Below are 25,202 nucleotides of genomic sequence, written 5' to 3' on the forward strand. Positions count from 1 at the left end.
CCCAGTAGCGAAGCTAGACTATTTATCAGGGGGGCAATATATTTTTTAATTTTTTATTTTAACAAAAAAAATTAAAAATAATTTTATATATAATTTTAATTAAAAATAATAACTAAAACTTAAAATTTATTTTTTATAAGATAACTGATCATAAACATATTGTATATTAAAATAATTAAATACAAATATCTCAAAACTAATTTTAAATAATGTAAATATAAGTTGTTACATACTTATTTTTAGAATCTTCAAATACTATTCAATTCGTGTTTAAATGTTTCTTGCAAAATTATTAAAAAAATGTATTATGCTTCAACTTTCATGTAAATAATTTAAATCACAACCATAACTTATGCAATAAAAAAATTAGTAACAATATTATTAGAGCTGAAATAAATTAAAATTTACAACTTACATAGACAATTGAGTTCGACGTTTTTTCCTTGATTCAAAGTCATCTATTATTGAATCTGTACTGAAAGTAGCTGCAATTTCTTTCTCAATGTAAATGACTAAATTATCTGCAAGAAATTCGTCTGCCATTTTACTCCGAAACCTTGTTTTAACAATTTTCATTGCTGAGAAAGCTCTTTCTGTTGTTGTTATAGATATTGAAAGAGTCAAGACATTGCGAATCAGTCTATCAACCAAATGATAAGTTTTTTATTTTTCTGTTTCTTTCAATCTTTGACATAACTCAGAAAGTGTCCCAACATCTTTTACATGGTTCGGTATATCAAATGCATAATGTTGTAATTGAGCATTCAAAAGAATCCTTTCTTGATCAGAAAAATCTGAAAGATAAAACTTTTCAGCTAACTTGCATATATTCTGAATATTAAACAACTTAAAATTGTCTTTAGGGTCCAAAGCAGTACTTAAAGTCAAAAGCTCCATGGTTTCCTCATTGAATCTACTATTTAACTCTTGAATTTGAGAGTTAATTGCTGCCAAAAACACATCTACTCAATAATGATGCTCGATTGTTATCTTTGGTTGACGAGATCGACCTCTTCCAACCGTGTATTGTGTACTCATATCAGGGATGTCAATTTCATGTTTCTCACAAAACTTCTTAACAATCTCAAGTAAATTGCACCAACCATTATCCCTCAATTTTTGAAGAAGTAGTTTTGATGTGAAAACAACATGCATTGCATTTAAAATATCTTGAGATTTTTGTTGTAATGCTTGGTACAAAATATTAGTAATCCCCATAATTTTCTTCCTCAAATGTAAAGAAAAAACAAATTCAAACGAGGATAGCACTTTGTTGACACCATAAGCCTCACCTTTTTTAGCAGAAGTTGTACCATCATCAATAATGTTATTAAGAACGGTATGAGTAGTTGCAAACATTCTTATCAAGCTACAAACAGAATGAAAGTGAGAACTCCATCTTGTATCTCCAGCTCTTTGTAAAGTGCCCATTTAGTTTGCACCTTGACCTGTTTCTAACTCATCATTGGCAATCAATTTTGCATTTTCAATTTCTTGAGCTTCTTGTAGTTGATCATGTCGTTTGTAAGATGCACTAACAATATTGACAATAGCAGTCAATTGTGTGAAAAACTCATGAATTTGAAGTACTTTCCTTGAAGCAGCCACCAATGCTAATTGCAATCTATGAGCAAAATAATGGACATAATATGCTTGTCGACAATCATTGAGAAATAAAGCTTGTAAACCATTCCATTCCCCTCTCATATTGCTAGCACCATCATACCCCTGACCTCGAATATTTTCAATTTGGAGATTATAAATAGAAAGCAAAGACACCAACTCTTTTTTCAAAATCAAGGCATTAGTATCACTGACATGTACAAGATCAAAGAAGCGTTCACGAACAAAACCATCCACATCAACAAATCTCAAAACAATAGCCATTTGCTCTTTTTTAGATTCATCACGAGCTTCGTCAATGATAATACAAAATTTGGCATCTCCAATATCCTTTCTAATTGAGTTTCTTACCATTGTAGCAAGAACATGTAGAATTTCTTTCTGAACATCACTTGAAGTATATTTAGTAAATATAGGAGCATTTTCCAAAACAAGCTTCTGAATACTACTATTGTAAGAACCCAAAAACTTTAACAATTCAATAAAGTTACCTCGATTATTTGAACTCGAGCTTTCATCATGGCCTCTAAAGCGCAACCTTGAAAAGTCAACCATCTAATACAATCAATAGATGCTCCAAGTCTACGCCAATTATTCTCAATTTCCTCTAATGTTTGTTGTTTCATAAGTGTATCAACATGTTGTAATTGTTTCATCAAATCATCACATGATTTCGTTGCCTATGATGGAACGAATTGGGGCCTTTGCCAATGTGATTCAAAAGAGGACAATCTTTTCCACTATTTACCTTCTTCCAATTCCTGAAGCCGTTTTCAATGAAAGCATTTGAACCTGTATTGATTGAAGATTTCATAGCAAATATGTAGCATGGTAAACAATATACAGCATCATCTTCAATAGAATACTCTAACCATGAAGGATATAATTCAAACCAAGAAGCTTGAAAACGACGAGGATGACTTGTATCGCTCGAGAATGGATACTTATCAAATATTGGTTGATTTGGTCCAGCTTTAAGATAAGCTCGACGAATTTCATCTCTTTTACTTGGATGAAACTTCCAAATCATTGGTCGAATTCCTGGATCTCTTACCAAATGACATACTTCCATTTGTTCAGGATTAAGTCGTGGGCGCTTTGACTTTGAACTATCTTGTTGTGAGGAGCTAAAGTATTCATGTTTGATGCCTCAAGTATTGAAGAGGTTGGTGTTGATGTAACAACATTAGAAACATTTTCACTCTTCTGACTAGTCTTTTTGAAAAAAGTATCTATTGTTTTCATCTTGCTCATGATTCAACTAAATTCCTACAATTAAGAATTTACATAGATAATAAGATAAACATTATGCAACTTAACTAAACTCAATTTATTTTATTTTTTGCAAATCAATAATATCAATGTCACAAACAATTAATAATGAGAAAAAAAAGTTAAAAACAATACAAGGATAATATTATAATTACATAATTATCATCTTCAAGTTTTTTTCAAAAATCTAAATTATTATTATAATATTATAAACTAGATAAATAAATAAATATATATATTATTCATAAAAATAAATAAAATAAATAACTTACAAAAGAAAGAAGAATGAAAGATGATAATGGAAGACCAAAGACTACTTGCTATCTTCTAAGTTGTAATGATAATGGAAATATGGAGTGATATTTTGTTTTCTGATTGGAAGAAGAGGGAAGAATGGAAAAAGTGATTTGTTGACTTCTTGTTATTGCCTTTTCAGATTCTTCACTTCTAATATGGATTAGGGCTTTTTTTTTTCAACTAAGCATATGACACACTATCCATAATGCAAATAACACACTACTTTTCCATCCATTTCTTGAATGGAATTACGAACAACATATATTTTCTAAAGGGGGAGGCCTACTTTCTTTTTGGGCCACTCTTTAAATATTTTTATTCTTGTAAACAAATTTGGGGGGGGGGGGGAGGGTCATTGCCTCCCCTGGAATATACGAAACTTCTCCCCTGTCCACACCCACTAAAACAAAAAACATTACACCCTATTTATCCATCACAATTCTAGTCTTTCACCTTTTACATTTCTCTCCTTTTATCGGAGCCACTTCACTCCCCCTTCTCTATCGTGCTGTCATGGTAACACCCTACCACACAGAGCTTTACACTTAAACCATAAAATAGAGTTGATGTGGTATTACGACCCCTAAAATAAAATATATACATAGTAATAGTTGAAAGAAATTCATAACGAGGAGTCTTGAAGAAAAGCTGAAGCAAAACTGCAAAAATAAAAGCGCATTGCTCACAAAAACAGAACGTCGGGTAAGAGCAAGGTAAGGTTCATATACATAATAAGCAGAATATCAAAGGTACAAAATATCAAGCTCCAGGCTCGACCTACGAAGCCAAGACCAGCTAGAGAATATCATATACATATATATACATCCCAAATCAACTTAAAATACATGAAACAAGCTTCTATTTCTCCATGAAGCCTCTAGGAGGAACAAAAGTAAAGCATATACAGAGGAGAAGTATATATATATATATATATATATATATATATATATATATATCAAAATATCAAAATATAGCATCCCAACTTTGCTTGCAACATGAAACTCCAGACACTTAGCTAGGTACCTCTCAACCTGCATCTGAAAGCAACAATATAGGTATGGAATGAGAATCGGGATTTCTCAGCTTGGTAAATGTGCCAATGTACATAATATATAAGGTCCCAGAAAAGCCAAAGGCAATCCTAAAACTCTGACACTCAAATTAAACTTAAAAGAATAAGCTAAACTAGACTTTAGGTAAACTATCTAAGGTTTCAAGTTATAAATCTAATTCTAACTTAATCCTTCACTCCCTACTTTTTCCAGCCTCTGAAACACCGATGGAACTACCCTCGTCACTCCTCCACCCGACAAGAGATCTCTCAATTGCATAAACATACAATACAGATAAAGAAAGCACAGATAGAATGCAGTTACAGCAGGTAGAACATATAGCAAGTAAACATAATTAATCAAATAGACAAACCTAAGTAATGCACACTCAAACAAAACAAACAAATGCATATGATGTATGCCTGCCCTATGGTTGATGATATCATTTGTCGGTTATATAGCCAAACCCGACATGTCCGATAGCTAACCCTTGACAGTCCATTCGTGCGCGCATCCCCAAGAGTCTATGCATATAATTCTCAATCATTCAATTTTCTCATCTCTTTGGGAGAATTTTTGGGGAGTTAAAGTGCCCGGCCACATCTTGCGACTTAGGGTCAACAAAGTATCGAGTCTTAACCTGGAGCGAGTGGTGGCTAGCCACTGCATCTACCTAGAAAAACTCATATCTCAGATAATAGAAGTGCAATAAGCCATATAGTCATTCAGATTCTTTTAATCATTATCATTACGGCCGTCATTCATCACATATTCGGCATTTCAGCACTTTTCAAGCATAAATCATTACTTCCAATCTCTTTCTTCACTGCCAAGTAACTCCTTTTCTAAGTTCACCTACTTCACTATAGTTAAAAACTAAATTTGGGACTTTAGAAGGTAACTATAGAGGTTTAGAAACTATGAAACATGTTCAAATGACAAAAATACACTTTTTCCAAAACATGAGTTCTGCATACGCATGCCATGTTTCGCGTGCTCGGAGGTGTCATTTGCCATTCTTGCGTACGCGACCCTTGTCCGCGTACGCGAGCCTGTAAATTCTCCCATTCTGCTTATGCATGCACGCGCCTGCGTACGCGAGACGTTTGGGCAGATCCCAGTGTCTGTGACACGTGTGTGTTCGCGTACGCATGCCCAGTGAAAGTAGTAAAAAGCTGTTAAGTTCTGCAGAAATTACTTTTACACACCAAACTTCCGACGCACATAAATCTTTTGTTAAAAACCATTTTTAGTCTGTCCTTCAAATGGCATAAACTTCACGGACCCAATTTTTATTTAAAATAAGTTTGACATAGTTTGAGGGTCCGGAAGCCAAGTTATGACCCGCCGAAGTTGGTCAAAAATCAAGTTTTTATCAAAATCTCTAAACCTCTATTTTACCAATAACATCAATTCAACCCAAGGTTTTACACCCCAAAACAACATTAACCACAATTTCGTAGTCAATCAATACCTTCCTCAACATACTAATTCTTAATGTTTAATACTTCTACCCCAACAATCCTCCATCAAAATTATACAATTCATCATTCTCAAAATCATCATCAAAGGCTCAACATTTACAATAATATACAACTCAAAATCATCATTCTCATCAATCATCATCAAAAGTTCATGACAACTCAACATTTTTACCAAATATCACTAAACCTTATCAAGTTTACATAGTTCAACCTATCCTATGGTCATCTAACCTAAATTTTCAGGTTATATTATATATTATCTACAAAAAACCAAAATCATACCTTGGCCGATTCCTCCCTAAGCTCAAAACGTCACAGAATACACCGTTCCACAAATGTCAAAACTCTAAATATACACCAAATAGAAAAATCCAACCACCAACAATCAAACTCAAGCTTCCAATATTCACTCCCAAACCTCCAATTCCATCAATTTGCCTCCACAACACATAATTCAATCTAATACCATATAAATATCACTAAATCAGCATAGAGTTTACTATATCAATAATTTCACAAGGTTTAGAGGATCCTCACCTTACCAACAGAAGTTTGGGACAAGACCTAGCAAGTTCACAAAGCTAATTTGATCTTAAACACAAAAAATTAACAAAATCTCAAAACACTATGCTCAAAATTTCGAAATTAAGGGAGTGAGCATTTGGGTGAGAAATCGAGACTTACCTACCGAATTGTTCGGTGGGTTTTGTAGAGCTTGACATGGTAATCGCGTGGCCGCAAACGGTGCAGCGATCAAAGATCCGGATTGAGAGATAAGTGAGATTGAAATTGAAACAAGGGTTTGGAGCTTTCTTCTTCTCCCCCTTTTGATTTTCAGCGTGGAATGAAATGTTCTAAGGGAGAGAGAGCTGAGTTGGTGTTATATGGGTTGGGCCTTGGGCCTAATACATGCTCAGTCCAACCAGTTCGGTCCGTTGGCCCGATTTTGGGCCAAAATATTTAAAAGTAGTGCCGAAATTCGTATTTTTATTATTTCTATCTCTTTGGATTAATAACATTTAATTTTCTAACTTTTTTGATTAATAATTAATTTATTAACTAATTATTCATAAATTACGCGGGATTTACAGTCACCACGCACCTTATCGCCATCGTCACCGTTTGAAGAGGCAACGCGCTACACTGCCGATGCACCTTCTTCTTCCATGTGTCGTGCCGCCCTTGTGTTCCCTGCAACTGATGCCACCGCTGCATTTTCTTTTTCCCGGCGTCGCGCCCTGTGCTCTTGACGCCGCCACTGCACCTTCTTCTTCCATACGTCACGCCGCGACTGTGCTCCTCACAAACAACACCACCATTCGTCCTCTTGTCTCCTGCGTTGCGCCGAGCATTCCGAACGAAGAAGTTGGTCCTCTTCCTGCGTTCGGTCGCACTCTCTGGAAGCAACGCCACTGATCGTTCTGAACCCTTCCCTGTGTGGCGTTATTTGAGGAATCAACACAGCCGCTCGTCTGCCCCGTGGTGATAATGGATGTTTCTTTTCATATTTTTGGATGTTTCTTTAATGATAGATTGAATGTTTCTTTTATTTTAGGTGGGTGTTTATTTTTTTTAAATAGATGTATCTTTGATTTGATGTGGATAAATTTTTTAGATGGATATTTCTTTCAGGAGGGCGACGCGAGGACGGGGGGCGCGGTGCAATTGAGGACAACGATGCGAGGGAGGAAGAGACACTACTACATACTTGACTTTTTTTAAAATTTAAAAATTGTTACCAAATCATTTTAAAATGTTACCTATATATATTAGTAACATTTTAGCAAATGTTAAGTATACTCTATGTTACTAAAAATTTTTACTAACATTTTTCAAATATTTAATAACATTTAGTAAAAATATTAAAATAGATCTTCTATAGTAATACTATGAGAAACGTTACAATAGATCTTTCATGGTAACACTTAAAGAAATGTTACAATAGTTATTTTTCATAACATTTAGAAAAATATTGCAATAGATATTTTTTATAACACTTAAAAAAATGTTATAATAGATATTTTTTGTAACACTTAAAAAAATGTTACAAAAGATGTTTGTTAACAATAAGAAAAATATTATAATAGATCTTTAGTAATATTTTTTGTAATATTTTATTTTATATTATACACAATATAAATATACTAAAATTAATTACTACATGATGAAATATTTCATTAAATTTACAAATTCATAAAATGAAATTTTATAGCCTCTTTCATTAATCAATAATTATTGTACAAGTTTGCTTCGTGATGCAAATAAAATGAGAAAAGAAAAAAAAATACTTATAGCACTTAAACTCTATGAACATTCCATACAAAAAAGAAAACAAAAAGTGATACACAGTACATAAAAATTTTGGTCTTTACACTAATCCTTGAAAAATATGTTTATCAACATGTCTTAGTTCACTCTTCATTCAATATCAACATACAAATCACAAAATAAAACAATGAAAAAAATTAATGAAAACTTGAAAACAAAAACTACGTGCCTACAGCAACTGCATATGCAAGCATCCTTACATTTGGGACAAATCCATTATTCTTGCTGCATCACTTCTTTTGCCTTCTCTCTAGTTTCCATATCTAATATAACACAACCAAAAATAGTTGTTACTCTATCTTTTTACTTTATACACTTTTAACTAATTATAAATGGAATAATTTTTTCATATTAAAACTAACTTATTTAAGAGACACTTGTGGCAAAATTTGATGACACAAGACTTTTCATTTTTCACATTCTTGCATATAGTAGCAAAGTATCTCATCTTTTGCCAACACTATCAAGATTGCAAAATAGTAATTAGTAAGACTTCTTGATCTGCGATGGTGTGGCATCTGGAAGCTATTAAGAAAGAACCAACCAAGCATTAGACACAATATATATCTCAATCATGCTTAATAAAAGATAGAAAGATAAAAAGGCACACATACACAAATAAGAAGTATTTTTGATAAATTTGAGTTTGAAGCTCGACAAGAACAGAACTTGCTTTCCTCTATGCAGACCCGTTTTCATGTGCAGAGCTTGTGTTATTTGTATTGTTGATTACCTCAACAAGAATTTATATGAATGTTGTAAGATATCAAAAGAAAAACAATGGTTATAAAGTATAGGCAAGATCAAGAAAGGTACAATCCAACATAAAATTATGTGAAGACTTACATCTTGGTCCATTTGTATATTGGCATCATCAAGTGTTTTGTCCATGTCATTCATCAAGGCATTCTTCTGGTGGGCATAGTAATTAGGCATGACAATTTTTCCCGGCGGGGTGGGTATCCGCGGGGATTTACCCGCCGGGAAACAGGTTTGAGGACCATTTTCTCCTCGCAGGGACGGGGGACGGGGACCCGTATAATAAACGGGGCGGGGGCAGAGATGGGAGTCCCCGCCCCGTGGGGACCCGTATAATCCCTGTTGCAGGAAATTACTTAAATGCCCTTCATATATATATATTAGTTTGTTTTTCTTCGGCCTTTGTAACCCTAAGCCGCCTCATTCCCTCTCAGTCTCACTCACCGATTCACTTCCTCTCTTCTTCGAAGAACCACAACCTCTCCAGTCCACATTTCCTCCATCGTTCGCTGCCCTCTAAACCCCTTTATCGTCGCGCTCCTCCTTCTCATTCCTTCCTCATCTCACCCTCAAGGTCACCGCAGGAATCGTCAGTTCGTCGCGCGCCGCCTAAGACGCCCCTGCCAAGGAGAACATCTTCACGGGAGGGTCGCCGTCTTCACGAGAGCGTTCCTTTCTCTGTCGCAGCAGTGAGCATCAAAGTTCATCTTCTTTTGGATTTATTCTTTTATTCTATTTCTCCATGTTCAATGATCTTTTTCCTTAAAAAAACTTTCATTAGTTTCTAGGTCATTATAAAATTCATAGACTCTGTTTTGGTTAATAGGTTCAATTTTACACCCCCTTTTGGAGAAAATGGCAATGATTGATAAAAAAGATAACCAATTCCTAAAGGAATGCATTCTTGTTGTTGATGACGATCGAACATGTCTTATGGTTTTGAAGATTTTGCTCCAAAAATGGCATTATTAGGGTTCAGCTTCTTCTGATCTAATTCTTCTATATTACCAAATTTTATTTTGCTGAATTCTTTTTTATGTTATTGTTTTATATATATATATATATAAACATAATATATACTGGTACTAGCTAGATTATTGTTCGATGTAAGTTAATTTAATTTGAATCTATATGTTATTTTGTTTTTGGTTTTTCATGTAACAAATTTTATCATAAGTTTTTGTTTGATGTGCATAATCTTTCAATTTCAAGTTTGTGCTCATTTGAAGTTATTATCGATGAAGCAAAGCAAATTCTCATATAAGATAAGAAAGATCTGCTTATTATTCAATTAACTAAATTGGTTTTGGTAGTGAAATTTTTTTCAATTTTTTATTTTTGTAAGAATCTGTGGAGATCCGCAGAGACCCCGAACCCCGGCGGATACGGGGCCCCCGTTACCCGTCGCGGGGATGGGGCGGGGACGGGGACAGGTTATGGAGGCGGGGGGCGGGGGGCATGTCCCCGCCCCCATGAAGACCCGTTGCCATCCCTAATAGTAATCCCAAATACATACCTACAATAGAGATAAACTACTTTTACTATATGCCAAAGAGGGTGAAAAATGTTTTAAGAAGTTTTGAATTTCAAGAGGGGATCATAAGTCTTTACTTGGTCTAATGGAAGATCAAATATGTCACAAGCTTTTCTGTGAGGCTGTCCAATGGTTTCTTGCCCAAAATTTCTCTACTATAAGATAGATAAATCATGAATAAACCAAACTATAGTTGCAAAGAAACAACAAGAGATGTAAAAATTTTCTGATCAATTATCATTATTTCTCTAATATTATATCTTCTTACTTATTCTTATGCTGGTATGATCATTTCTTGGCAACATGAGTAATTGAAGCCGTAAAAGATACACCTCTACTGCCAGTTTTGTTTGAAAAAGACTTGCACTGATACCTAGTTGATCAAAAAGCAAAAACAAAGTCAGGAAGCTCACATTAAAGACTAGATAAAGGTTTAGTGACCTTGTAGCATTCAAGTTTGTAACTATTTGCAAACTTCCACAATAAACCAATAAAATAAAATAGCAAAAGAAAGAGCATAAATGATAACCAGGAACTTTTTCAAATTTTAGATTAACTAAAGATGATATGTTTACTAAGCAAGCTAGCTTACCATGTAATAAGTTGGTTCCAAACTTCTTAAGGAAGTTTCTTTTCTTTTTTTTTCCTCTAAGTTGCATGAGGAACACTTTTTTGACATCACGAGCAAAAAACGGTGATCTCGGAAGTTAAGTTCAACTTCAAGTCAGATGAATATCCGGAGATCCGGAGTGAAATAGAAAAAAGAGGTTAGGGAGTGCTCTGTAATCCACACATTGAGGTGGGACAGCTGAAGATTCAAGAATTTTATGGCAATGTATGGATTACATACAAGGATATTGTCCGCGGAGTGAATGAGAAGAACTACCGCACTTATGTGAGAGGAAAGGTCCTTGATTTTAGCCCGAAGAGCGTCAGGAAAACCTTGCAATTGCCACCTCTGAACCCATATGTGCACGACTATAGTGAGAGGATGAGTAGGGATAGGAGGTATGATCAAGTGCTCAAAGATATTTGACTCTCCGGTGCACAGTGGAGAATAGGAGCAGATGGCCATCCGAATCAACTGGAGCGGAGTGACCTCAAGCCGATTGCTAGAGGATGGCTGGAGTTCATCCAATGCTCCATTATTCCAACAAACAACTGCTCTGAGTGCACTACTGACAGAGCCATCATGATTCATTGCATCATAATAGGACATGAGGTGGATGTGGGTGCAGTCATTCCCCAACAGCTTTATCACATCCCCTTCAACGCTAACACACATGCTAAGTTGGCGTTCCTCCACCTCATTCACTGCCTTTGCGAAGCTTCAATGGTCAACTTGGAGAACGATTTTTCCATTCCCATTGAGAGGCTGATCTCCAAGAAGATTATGGAACAGACAAGAGAGTATGCAAGGGTTCCGAGAAGAGGACAAGCCAGAGAAGAAGCTCAGCAAGCTCCTCCACCACCTCTCATGCCTCAAGGGCACTACTTTCTACCTCAGGAGTATTGGCAGCAGCTGACCTCCTTCCTTGAGCAGATGAGGGTCACCCAAGATAGCCACGGTATCCTCCTTCATCAGATTGTGGCAGAGTAATAGAGTCAGCGCCATGAGCTTTTCCAAGTGAGACAAGATATAGGGCGACTGAGAGGACCACGTGGAGCATAGCCTGAGGAGGGAGATGGCCACCATGATGACTAAAGTGGTTGAGTTCTCTTTCATTCTTATTTCCTTTTTTGTATTGCTTATGTTATTTTCGTGTTTTCTATTTTCTGGTATTTACTGTTTAGTGCATGACTCCTAATTTTCTATTTTCTTTAGTTTTAGTCTACTTTTAGTTTTATGTTTTTATATTTTTCAAATGATGCCTCGTGTAATGTCCTCAAGAAGTATTTAAAAAAAAAAGAAAGAGAAAAGTAATGTTTTATGTTAGAAGTTGAGTTTAATTTATAATTGTTTTGTCACGTTACATGTGGTGGTATACATAAGGTTTAATTACTCTATTAGTCCCTATAGTTTTGCGAAATTTTTAATTAGGTCCCTGTACTTTTTTTTTAATTGAGTCCTTGCACCAATTTTTTTTAATTGGGTCCTTACACTTTTTTTTTCCTTTTATTTGGTCCCTGCACTAATTTTTTTTAGTTGGGTCCCTATAAAATTAAGCCAATTACTACCAAGAGGGACCTAATTGAAAAAAAAATTGGTGCAAGGACCCAATTAAAAGGAAAAAAGTATAGGGACCTAATTGAAAATTTCGTGAAACTATAGGGACCAATAGAGTAATTAAACCTATATATAATTGTGATCGTGATTGCATTAAGAGAATGATATATGAATTTCCTTGAACAAGAGGAATGTTGATTTTTAAGGAACATAAATTTAGAAAAGTGTTATGACACCTCCAAAAATGAGCAAAAGATTGATCCTTGAATCAAAAGAATTGACAAGAAAAAAAAACAAGAACGAAAGAGAAAAAGAAATAGCAAGAAAAAGAAAAAATGATGACGAAAAGATAAAAAAAAAAAGCCAAGTTGCAAAGTTCTGAGTATCAATGGCTGAGATCCAAATATGTGCCTGTGGTGTCTATTGTCCAAGGACGACTTGGGTGATTAGATCTGAGGGGTGCTTCAGCACCTGATAACTTGGACCAACTGGTTCGGGATTATCGATTGAAAATCTGTTACACAAGCTACCTTGAGACAAGACATTTAGCAGTCCAAAGAGACTTTGGGCATCGATATTTGGGATCAAGATTTCAGTTATATGCTTGTGGTGCAACCGTGTCAAGGAGAGGCTTGAGTAACTAGATCTGCGGGGGTGCCTTATCACCTGGTAACTTGTATCAACTGATCCGAAATTACCAATCAAACGCTCACAATCAAAAGCCACCTTGAGACGTGGAGCATTTAGAGTTGTCAACGAAAAAGTTCTCTCTAAGTTTAAAAAAAAGGAATTCAAGGATCAATCAGGGCTTAATGAGAGTGAGATTTCATAACACCATCCGGGTTCTAGTTCTTTCAAGGCGTTGACATTCCCAATATTTCAAGGAACAGTGAAAAGTAAGGAAACATTCATGATCACAATGTTGCCAAACCCCACTCATGGGACAAGCATAAGCTTCAAGGGAACTCTGACTTCTAATCAAACCCACTTTAGTTTTCTAGTGTTCAAGTTGCTTGAGGACAAGTAACACTTTAAATTTGGTGTTGTGATGTGTGAGCATCATTAATGTCTTTTCTATATGATTTATAGAGTATTCTGTTGATTCGTTAAAGGATTTGAATGAACTTTCCCTAGTAGATGCTACTTTGAGTTGTTGTTGCATTCTATTAATTACAGGTAGCATTCGGGTGAAATTTAGCAGAGTTAAAAAAGAAGAGGAACAAGAGAAGACGTTGCTGTCACTTTGGCGCTAAATGCCACCTTATCGGCGTTTAGCGCCGGAACTTTAGAACTACAATTTCAATTCTGGACACGTGGCACTAAACGCCACGAGTTGGGGTTTAGAGACGAGGGCCTCATAAAGTGTGCAAAGTTTTCTGGATAGTTGGCGCTAAGCGCCACCTCACCGGCGTTAGCACCGAGGCCATTGATTCACGTGCAAGGTTACTGTATGGGTGGCGCTAAACACCCACTCAGCGGCATTTAGCGCCAAGGGCGTGAATTAGAATGGAGACCACACGCGTGCAACAAATCAACGAAATGCTTGGATGTTTGATTTTTTTTTAATCAAAACACAATTAGAAAAGATTTGTTAGGTTTTAATTTAAGTTTTAAATCAATTACAATTAGGACTTTAAATAGGATAGAGATTCGCTCCCGCAGGGGACTTCTCTTCTCCTAATTTTTCACATTCGGCAATTTACAGTTTTTACTCCTAAATTTTTCTCTGCACCATGAGCTACTAAACCTCTATTGTTAAAGTTAGGAGCTCTATTTACTTTGATGGATTAATAATTATTTGTTCTTCTACTCTTGATTAATGCATTGATTTATGTTTAAGAATTGGTTTCGTCCTTCATCCCATAGATTAGTGTGTATTGGAAAATAACTCTGATCTAAATTGAATTCTTTTGAGTTTTGGAAAAGTTACATCACTAGAATTAAAGCTTGAAACCCTTTCTCACAAATCTTTAATTGTCTAAATTTAATGTGATATGTGACATATAATTGCATCACTTTGGGTTCTTAGGGTTTGTGTGGCTTATAAATCGGAATTTGAACTTTACCCTCTAATTCAATTGATTGATCAAGGAATTGACGATTAGTTGGGTTAGAGGAGATTGAATTGCCTAAGATTAGGAATTCAATCGCCTAGGATTTGCCATAAACTCAATCTTTGCATGATCGAGGTAGTTAACATTGAATATTAACCCGGATATTTAAACATCTCTAAAACCTTAACTCTATTCTCATACCGTTTTCTCAACCATTCACTGCATGCTTTTTCTTAATTTACTGTCTTTAATGTTATTTGATACCCAAAACTCTCATTTTAACTTGTCTAACTAGAACAATTAATCAATGATTGCTTGCTTAGTCCATTAATCCTCGTGGGATCGATACTCACTCACCTGAGTTTATTACTTGGTACGACCCGATGCACTTGCTAGTAAGTTGTGATTTGAAATTCCGCACCACATGCTCATCAACTTTTTAGTATTCAGTCTATACCCAATATCCATCCTTGAACCCATTACGATAAAAGTGCAAGATTATATCTAAAGTCCCTAGCTAATGGACACCTAGATACCCTTGAGACCTATAAGGTTTTATATTGAACATATATGCAACAAACTGATCAATCCCTTTAAAGAACTCAGATTTTATTCCCCATGTTGTCTGTTATCCCTGTCATACATCTACAAACAATGACTTATAATTATTTTGCTACAAACAACCTAGAATTCAACAAACAATATAATTTAATATTAATTTTTTTTGAAATTTCAACAGAAATTTTAACTATAGTTAGCAACTTTCACCAAATGTAATTTTTAACTTTTACATACCAAACATATCTTTGAACAATTTTAACAAAATTTAGCATAATGTTTTCTTAATTCAGATATCTCTACCAACAAATTGTCAGTTTTCACAGTTTAAACAATGACAAGCATATATTAAAACAAACAGCCACCATATTTTTTTAAATTCTGTTGAAATTTTGACAGAGTTTTACCTATAATCAACTACCTTCACAAAGTGTAATTTTTAATTTTTATAAACCAAATATGTCTTTAAACAATTATAATGAAAATTTGGTGGAATTTCTCCTTAATATAATAATAGAGAAACCCTTGGGAGTCAGCAAATTTTAGTATTTTTTACTATTATTTAGTCAACACAAACACTAAATTATCTTGAACAAATAAATTTTACTAATCATGTGTGCAAACTTTGAAAAAATATGGGTGCAAACTGTATTGATTCATGTGTTCAAAATTCTAGTAAATATAGATATAAATTATATGCTTCTTTGTGTGCAAAACATCTATAAAATACAAATTATTATTGGCTAAATACTGATAAAAAATGATAATATTTGTTGGTCAGATAATATTTCCCATACTAATATTATAATTGGCACGCATATAGTCGCATCTATGGTATTCTCACCAACCACTATGCTAGCTCCTTTGACGGCCTAAGGAATTACCAACCTAACGGAATATCTGGACTGTTGTTTTCGAATCGTACATCGTGGAGGAGACGCCTCTGCTGTTATGTTGAACCTGCAGCAGAAGAAAAGCAACGGTGACGGTAAGTGACACTGGAACTAGAAATAGTTGTGTTTTGAAATCAGCAAAAATGGTGCATGAATGTGTTCGTCTTTTCTTGTTTTGAACTATTCCAGTGGCCTATCAAGATGATCCCATGCTGGTTCCCACCCTTTCTCCACCCAACACCTACCAAGCTGTCGTCAATGGCGACACCTTTGACCGATTGGACGATGGCCACCACCTCTCTCTCTCTCTCTCTCTCTCTCTCTCTCTCTCTCTCTCTCTCTCTCTCTCTCTCTCTCTCTCTCTCTCTCTCCCCCTCCCTCCCTCCCTCCCTCCCTCCCTCTCTCTCTCTCTTATTTAGAAATTTTCAGTTTATGTATCTATGTAATGCGAAATGTTGAAACTTTTTTAGCAGGCTTTAGCATAGTTGGCAAGGCACCGGATTGTGATTGGAGTTTGTGACGGACCTATGCTCGCAAAGAAGCAGGTTAGACCTTTTTTTTTCATTTTACATATATCATAATATTACTCTCGCTCAAATTGATTAGCTTCTTTCTCTGTGCTGAGAAGAGAAAGTAAATTTTTTGTTTATTTGTGTCAATGTCTAAAATTGGATTTTTCGTGTACTCGCACAGTAGTATAATTGAATCTTCAATTTTATGTTTTAAGCTGTGTAGCCCAGGTCCCATCATACTGTGATCGGTGAATTACTATTTTTTAGTAGAAGAGCGCTAGGGGATCAGCAAATTTTGTTATTTGTAGCCATAAATTAGTCATTATTAGTATTTTTAATGGTGTGAGATTATATTTAATAGTGCAGGATTATTCATTTTTCTTTTGTTGGTTAAGTGTTGGCCAAATTTTAATAAAATTGCTAGTCCCCTAGACTTTCTTTTTTAGTATTACAGTTCAACAGTTCTTGATTTGGATGTGTTGATATAACATAATTTTCTGAAAATTAGACCAATGGGTTCAATCAAATTAACTAAAAACCGGTCTTTTAGTCTGTTCGGTTGATCTTTAAAATTGTTCTAAAAAATTTGATGAAAAAATTGGTCAAATCGACAAATAATCAATAAATTGACAAAACTGACCCGGATTCTTAAACATATGGTTCGCTACCCCCACCCTCTAAAATGGCGCCGTTTTATCCCAAAAAAAAAACAAAAAACAAAACCAGCTGAAGCAGAACACACAGCACCCTCTCTCTTTCTTTCTCTCTCAAATTCAAAATCACCTTCTGAAAAACCCTAACCCTATCAGAGAAAATCACCAAAGCAAAATAGCCACCATCAGCCCCCACCACTATTGGCGCCGACGGTGACAACTTGAAGGTATGCTCTTTTCGTCGCGTCGCCAGAAGGTCGGTTCGGAGCTGTTGTTGGCGTCTCTGTCCCGTCGCCGTCTCTGTCCTCGTCGCGTCTGTCGTCGTCCAGCCCGTGATCGAGCCATGAACTTCAATGCCTTTAATTTCCAAATTTTTTTTTGCAAGCAAGCAAGAAGGTAGTAGATGTCAAACTCGCAAAATATTTTCAGGCCGTACTGAAAGAATTTCAGAAGGCACAATGTCTTGCAACTGAGAGAGAAACAGCGTATACTCCTTTTGTTCCACAAGCAGTTCTTCCTTCCAGGTGACTTATCAACTTTGTAGAAGTAGAAATGGTAAAATTTGATCCTTATTTGCTCTATGTGTGTGTGTCTTATTTAGAATTTAAGTGATTATATACGGCGACAGAAGAATAAGTTAATCTTAAAATAATACAACTTAATTTATTTGCACTTAGTTCTTTGGTTATCAATTGTGTCCTGAATACATTGTTGTTAATTCTTATTACCTATGTGGTTATAATGTGGGCTTCTCTCACTGGCTTGCAGCTATACAGCTAGTGAAGTAGATACTAGTTCTGATCCGACTCCAGATCAGCGTGCCCTTCTTGTAGAATCCAGGAGGTGATTTTTTTATGGGTGATTTATTGTTTCTTATTTGTTTCCTATTGATAGTAAAATAAGTGATTTGTAGATTTATTTTTCTTGGGGTTAATAGTCAAATTCGTTCTTAAAAGATCACTCATTCTTTTAAATTAGTCCTCAAAAGATTTTTTTAGTCATATTAGTCTTTGAAAGATAAAACGTAAGTCAAATTGGTCATTCCGTTAGTTAGATGACAACGTGTCACGTTAAGTGTCACGTGGCATGATGACGTGGTAGGTTAATGCCACGTGTCACAAGATGATTGGTTGACGTGTCAGGTCAGTAACACCTAGCACGCCACGTGTCACTTGACATGTAAAAAATTATTTATAATCAAAATAACCCCTAAAAGTCTAGACGTAAGTCATTTTCATCCCTAAAATTTTAAAAATTAATCAAATTAGCCCTTATATAAATTTTTTTCTTCATAATATTAAATTTGAAATCTTTTTTGAAAGTACTAATTTTAATATTATTTTTTAGACTTTAATAAACAAAATTCTCTTTACATAAAATAATAAAAATAATTAAATTATTATAAAATTATTTTGTCATTTGCATTTTAAAATTTTACATTTTCAAATTGTAATTTTTTTATAGTAAATTTTTTTTTATTTAAACGAGTTTATCAAATTATTGTTAATTATATATTTAAAATTTTAATATTTTAAATCTCATTAAATAATATAGTAGTTATTTTAAAATTTAAATATTTTAAATTTTTTAAAATTATAATTTTTATTATTGTGTAATTTATATGGTAGAACTCAATAATTGAAAATCCAATTTGTGAGATCACTTGTTGAATCTTAATATTTTAATATAGGTTTTTTTTTAAATAACTACTAGTTATATACTAAAAATTTAAATATATTGAATTTCACGAAATAAATATAGTTATTTTAAATGTTTTAATCTTTTAGATCTCACTAAATAAATATAGTTATTTAAAAAAAACTATATTAAAATAGTAATATTCAATAAGTGATCCCACAAATTGATTTTTCAATTATTGAATTTTACCATATAAATTAAATAATAATAAAAATGATAATTTTAAAAATTTAAAAAATTTAAATTTTAAAATAATTACTATATTATTTAGTGAGATTTAAAATATAAATTTTTAAATATATAATCAACAATAATTTGATAAACTTGTTTAAATAAAAAAATTTTACTATAAAAAATTATAATTTAAAAATATAAAATTTTAAAATACAAATGACAAAATAATTTTGTAATAATTTAATTATCTTTATTATTTTATGTAAAGAGAGTTTTGTTTATTAAAGTCTAAAAAATAATATTAAAATTAGTACTATCAAAAAATATTTTAAATTTAATATTATAAAGAAAAAAAATTATATAAGGACTAATTTGATTAATTTTTAAATTTTAGGGATGAAAATGACTTACGTCTGAACTTTCAGTGACTATTTTTATTATAAATAACTTTTTTACGTGACACGTGGCGTACTAAGTGTCACAGACCTGACACGTCAACCAATCATCTTGTGACACGTGGCATTAACCTATCATGTCATCATGCCACATGATACTTAACATGACACGTCATTATTTACCAACGGAAGGACCAAGTTGACTTACGTTTTATCTTTCACCGACTAATATGACTAAAAAAAATTTTTTGAGGATTAATTTAAAAAATGAGTGATCTTTTAAAGACGAATTTGACTATTAACCTTTTTTCTTAGGTCATTATGAAATTTTAAATTTTATTACTTTAAAAATGATTGAGTTTAAATATTTGAAATTATATATTAAATTTTTAATAATTTTATTGTATATTTAATTAAATAAGTTCAACCACAATTCGACTTCAGTTAGACCATTAAACCAGTCACATTGACCACTTCGGTTCTCGCAACCTTGATATAACATTTAACTTTTTTGAACCGGCTGATTTGTTGCAAATTGGATTCTTTTTATCCTTAGTTCTATTGAAAATGTGGATTTTTTTTATTTGCTCCACACTGCTGTGTCTTTAATTTTAATCAGGTAAGGTTTGTGTTGTAGAAAGTCATGGTTGAAGAGCCTCCAGGACATGATTATTCAGGAAATGGATCCTCTCCATTTTTTTTATCACTGGAGAGAATAAAGTGTAATCTCCCACCTTCAATTCTACAAGTGGGACCAGCAATAAATGAGAGAGAGAATGCAATAAAGGGTGAGATCTTCCACTGGATACCATCCAGTTTTTTCTCCACTGGAGAGGATCCACTCCGGATCATTCATTAGTTGAGACTTGAATGCTAAAACAAGAAAAACAATTAGGCTTTCATTTTTTCATTTTTATTTTTTTCCCCCTCTTTCGGTGTCATCTTCTCTCACTGAACTCTCATAGCTTACTATTGGTATCTGAGTCAAATTATTTTCGAATTGATCAAATTAATTAGAAGAGTATGCCTGAATTCAAATTCCAGAGAATATATTCATTTTCAGTAGTCAATGTGCAAAATATAAAGTGAAACTAAGTATCATGCTAAAACTGACCAAACTCTTAACTACTTCAACTTTTTATCTCTTGAAACTTTTTTGGTAGAGAAAAATTCAGTTTTGAAAATTGAGAATTATATTTTTATGTTTACAAAAGCTTATCTATTAAATTGTATAGGAGCTCATTGATTTAAAGTTTAAACATTGTATAACTGAGCTTGTTACTGGTAATTTCAACTATAAGATGAAAGATCACCTTATTACCAAGTTATAATTTTTGGTGTATGGATTTTACTTACAAAATAGCCTCTTTCCCTCATCTCTTCAGGCTTTGCTTTTGCTTTTAGTTTTGGAATTTCCTTATACGATCCTTTTCCACTTTGCAGTTTGTTGAACTGTTACAGCCTATTGAGGAAAGGATACGCAATGTTGAAATCTTCATAAAGTTGAAATCTTCATAAAGGTACAAAGGCAATGTTTTCCTTATGCTCTTACATATAATTTATCAAAAGTAATCTCCTCTATTTCATGTACTTTCTTTTTCTCCCCCCCTGCCCCCTGTTAAACGTGCATAATTATTAGCTAAGAAAAGCTTACCCTCTTCATGATGGATGAACTTATTTTATTATTTTGTTGACATATGCATGTCTATTTTAAGTGGTGTGTCTTTGTATTACTAGTTTCTAAGGGTGGATGGGAAGAAAATGAATGATGTCCTAATTTGCATCCATCCATCAATTGCATATCGTTTAAGATTTATTTGAAAGAAAAAAAAATCTTTTAATAATTATTATTTGAAATTGGTATGCAAAACCATGCAGTCTATCAAGCCAGAACTGGAAGTGCAAGCTGTACCAATCACAGATCCTTATGGCCCTTCTATCGTGGATGCAGATTTGGAGGCTGTGGTTGTAAGGTTTGAAGTCTGCAAGCTTGTGTTATGCCGGTTTTATTTTGTTGTTTCTGGATCTTGATGATCATGATCATTAGAATGTTGTTCTGATAGAGACCCGAGCAAGTTCATTACTATCACAATTTTGTGAGTTCTTTTGGGTTTCTAATAATTGTAGTATACACAGTGATTTTATGACTTTCAAATTGTCAGTACTGATTTATTTGATACCTGACTCATGTTGGTTCTCATACAGCAAAGAGACAGTGCTCGGAGGATTAGCAGTAAACAGAAAAAGAGCTGAAAGAGGTCTTTCACAGTTTAAGGTATAGCTGTTTATTGTTTTTTTTAACATAGAAAAGTAAGAAACTAATTTGTCAAAACGTTTCTATGACATATTAGAAATTGTTTCTGTGGATCTTATGCAGATTGAAGTTGTAGATTTGGTCTCTGGAGGTTCAGGTGAAGTTAACCTGAGTTCATCAATGTTAAGGATGTTTGAGGCTGAAAATGTCAACCAGCAAAGCACAATATCACAGACTTAGTAAGAAAAAATTTATTCAGCTTATACACATATTATTTTTCAAGCATAGTTTATATTGCCCATGATTGCAACATGCAAGTTGTTGTTTCATCAGAGTTCAAAAAATGGAGGAAACATTTTAGGAGTGGGAAAAATAGGGGGAAACTCGCATATCCTTGAGAAGGAAGAACTTTTCTCTCTGCAGATAATATTTGTATCATTGAATTTATTTACTGAAATGTGACTATACATTAGATAAAAGGCAAAAATCATGTGGTGGTTTATTTCAAGCGAACGTTGATTTTACACATTTTGACTGAATGGTTTTTCTGTACTAGAATTAATTTTTCTATTATCTTTAAAGTAATTGCAAATATAAGTATGTGATAATATTTTTTGATAATGTATTGACAATATATTGAGATCTCATATTCCGGAAGGAGATATCCAATGCTAGAATGAAAGAGGAGTTGACACATCGGATAAAATCAAAGAGTCAAATGACTGGGTTTTAAAATTTTACTAAGGATAACGATTGTTCGTTATTTTATTAGATGAAAAGTTTTATCATACTTTTTCGTAGGGGTGTGCATGGCCCGGTCTGATCCGAAGACTCGACCCGCTCCCGAACGCTTTAGGAGCTATTTTGGTGTGATTTCATCGGATTTAGGGTCGGGTAAGGGTCTCAAAAATAGACCCGATCATTATTTTGGGTCGGGTCCGGGCCATGGGTTGGGTCACCCGAAGTCGGCCCGGTGGCCCGGTCATCATACACAATTAATATTTTGTGTTATTAGTGATGGATAATAGTTATTCTTATGTGGAATTTAAGTATTATAAACCTTAATATTTTGTGTTATTAATTATTATAAGAGTATAAGTTAATGTTTTATGTTTAAAATGCATAAGATTTTAGACTAATGCATAATATTGTGTTATTTGTATTGATTTAAATATTTGGTGCTATTATACAATATTAGTATTGATTATGGTTATACTTTAATTTTAGAGAAGAGTTGGTTCTTGTTATATTTTTCTAAGTGAATTTTACCATGTCAAATAATGGTTGGAGTCTTGGAAATTTGGATATTTTCACATGCTAGCTTATAAGAAGGTATCAAGGTAACGTAATGTTAACGGCCCAGTTTTCACCCGGTTTTTACCCGGTATAATCGTGGCCCGAAAGTGTATAGGTTTCATCGGGTCTAGGGCTGGGTTCGGGTCTAATAAATAGGCTCGGTATATATTTCGGGCCGGATCTGGGTCACATCAAACCCGGTTTCATCCGGCCCATGCACACCCCTACTTTTTCGTAACAATTTTGCTAGGTAACTAAGTAAAATTTTGTCCATTTCTGCAAATTCTTGATAGACTGGACTCCAAAATCTATCAAATAAAAAAAAACACACTTCAATTACCCAAATTTATCCTAATTTAGAATTATATTTCACCATTTTTTCTTACCTTTTATTTCGAGGTATTGTCTAATTTGATCCCTAAAATTCCCAACTCAATTAAGATAAATCATCCACTTTTTAAAATGACCAAATAAGTCCTCCACTCTGAGAATCGTGAATCTCCATTGGTCCAAAAGTTAAAAGACATTTTAACAGCGTTGAGGTGTACAGTAACTAAACGACGTCGTTTAGTTTGCTCTCATAATCTATTCTCCCCAATTAAAAATCTCCCAAATGGTCATTCCATTACCTTCCCACCAAAAATTGCAATACGTTATCATCACCCTCATCACCTCTTCATCTTTCTCAAGTCAACGTTGTCGTGGCTCACCGACAGTCGTCCGTTGTTCCCTCATTTGATCAGCGAAACTCATCATTTCTGTCAACATCATCCGCCTCAAACATTTTCTACGGTGAACGGTAAGGATTTAATTTTTTTTTCACTGTGTTGATGTTAGTTGGGTGATTAACATGATATGTTGTGATTTTGATACTTGCATTTAACTTTTTTGAATGTACTCTATGTTATTCATTTTTTTTGTGGTTGTGTTCTAAGATTTAGGGTTTTTATTTTGACTATAGTGCTAATTTATTGTGATATTCTGGCTTACAAAGTTAAATGTATGTGATAGTGCATAGTTAACAGTTTGTTAGTTAATGGTTTGTTAGTATGTGATTGTTTAACATTTTTTGAAAATTAGAAAATGATGTAATGGTGAATTCTGGTATATTTTGTTGTGTTTTTTCAGATGAGCGATCGGCTGAGGCTTATTTTCACCATGGAGGGAGGTTCGAGACCCAAGTTTCTGATGGTAGATTTGTATACACATCAAGTTGCACTGGTGAATGGCTTAGAGTTAATGCAGATTACCTGGATGTTTTTGTCATAACTGGTTACGACAAGGAGTTGGGCTATGATAAAGCTCATGCTTGCTGGTACTTGGATCCTAAAGATGGTTTAGAGTACGGTTTGAGGAGGTTGAAGTTGGACTAGGATCTAAGGGATATGGTTAGCCTCTGCCGCCAAAATGGTAATGTCATCCATATATATTTTGAACATGGTCCCTCTGTCCCTGAGTTTATAGATCATATGGAACTGTCTGATGATGATGAATGTATTGGTGGAGGAGGTGACAAGAATGATTTAGAGCAACACAATGGTGTTAAGGAAACCAACATAATTCTAAGCCAATTGTGTTCCCCTTCCTGAGCAAGAGACTCTAACACCCTAGCCTACACCACAGCCCATATCACAGCCGACACCACAGCCCACATCCAAGCCCACACCATAGCCCACACCACAACCCACTATCATGCCCTTATCACAGCCAAATCCCATAAGCACTAAGCCATTGTCTCAACCAAATCCGATTACACCCACTCTCCCAACTCAGAAAAAAGCAAACACAAAAATTACACAAACTATTCAGAGAAATTCTACCACCAAACCAACAAAAAAATTTGGTGGCTTTAAATTTAACACTTCAACAAAGTCACCTAGAAAATCTGTGATAAGATCTACTAGCAAGAAGACACCTCGAATGCCAATCATTGGGGCTGATGGTAAATCATCTGATTCATATGAATCTGCAGAAGATAACTTTTACATGCCACATCTGCCACCTGAATTTTCAGAATCTAGTACTGAATCTGAGGTAGAAACATCTAAAAAAAGGAAGAAGCAAGCTGCCAGATATGAATCAGGTAAACAGAGTCTTGGTAATTTATTTCGTTGTACTTTATGTTATTTTACTAAATTATATTTGTTTGAATTTATTTATTTTATTTTATTTAGTTTAGTTTAAAGTAATCTATAGTTT

The 25,202-nt window shown here is 34.1% G+C and overlaps 3 protein-coding genes across 3 annotated transcripts; 1 reads left to right on the forward strand and 2 right to left on the reverse strand.

Moving 5' to 3' along the window:
- Nucleotides 1-966: 966 nt before the first annotated feature.
- LOC107607632 (uncharacterized) lies at nt 967-1,431 on the reverse strand. The gene has a single exon (XM_016309561.1). It carries the CDS (start codon nt 1,429-1,431, stop codon nt 967-969), a length of 465 nt encoding a protein of 154 aa, XP_016165047.1.
- On the reverse strand, nt 1,432-2,695 carry LOC107607634 (uncharacterized). Its single transcript, XM_016309562.1, has 3 exons — nt 2,372-2,695; nt 2,115-2,303; nt 1,432-2,004 (listed from the first exon to the last, which is right to left on the reverse strand). Exons 1-3 carry the CDS (start codon nt 2,693-2,695, stop codon nt 1,432-1,434), a joined length of 1,086 nt encoding a protein of 361 aa, XP_016165048.1.
- A 13,838-nt stretch (nt 2,696-16,533) lies between these two features.
- Nucleotides 16,534-21,965, forward strand: LOC148554058 (phosphopantetheine adenylyltransferase-like). Its single transcript, XM_088494092.1, has 6 exons — nt 16,534-16,566; nt 20,897-20,955; nt 21,199; nt 21,332-21,426; nt 21,659-21,728; nt 21,831-21,965. The coding sequence occupies exons 1-6, from the start codon at nt 16,549-16,551 to the stop codon at nt 21,945-21,947; spliced, it is 360 nt and encodes a 119-aa protein (XP_088350218.1). The 5' UTR covers nt 16,534-16,548; the 3' UTR covers nt 21,948-21,965.
- The last annotated feature ends 3,237 nt before the right edge of the window (nt 21,966-25,202 follow it).

Source organism: Arachis ipaensis, chromosome B7 (assembly GCF_059453495.1).
Source record: "Arachis ipaensis isolate K30076 ecotype BB chromosome B7, ASM5945349v1, whole genome shotgun sequence".
NCBI classification, from domain to species: Eukaryota; Viridiplantae; Streptophyta; class Magnoliopsida; order Fabales; family Fabaceae; genus Arachis; species Arachis ipaensis.

Bases quoted from the DNA above. Each gene is read 5' to 3' on its own strand.
- LOC107607632 (XM_016309561.1), bottom strand. From the start codon at position 1,431: ATGGGCACTTTACAAAGAGCTGGAGATACAAGATGGAGTTCTCACTTT.
- LOC107607634 (XM_016309562.1), bottom strand. From the start codon at position 2,695: ATGGAAGTATGTCATTTGGTAAGAGATCCAGGAATTCGACCAATGATT. The intron at 2,304-2,371 runs GTAAATAGTGGA...GTTCCATCATAG, and splicing joins GCTTCAGGAATTGGAAGAAG to GCAACGAAATCATGTGATGA. The intron at 2,005-2,114 runs GTAACTTTATTG...AGTGATGTTCAG, and splicing joins CTCGAGTTCAAATAATCGAG to AAAGAAATTCTACATGTTCT.
- LOC148554058 (XM_088494092.1), top strand. The intron at 21,427-21,658 runs GTTTGAAGTCTG...GTTCTCATACAG, and splicing joins TTGGAGGCTGTGGTTGTAAG to CAAAGAGACAGTGCTCGGAG. The intron at 21,729-21,830 runs GTATAGCTGTTT...GATCTTATGCAG, and splicing joins GAGGTCTTTCACAGTTTAAG to ATTGAAGTTGTAGATTTGGT.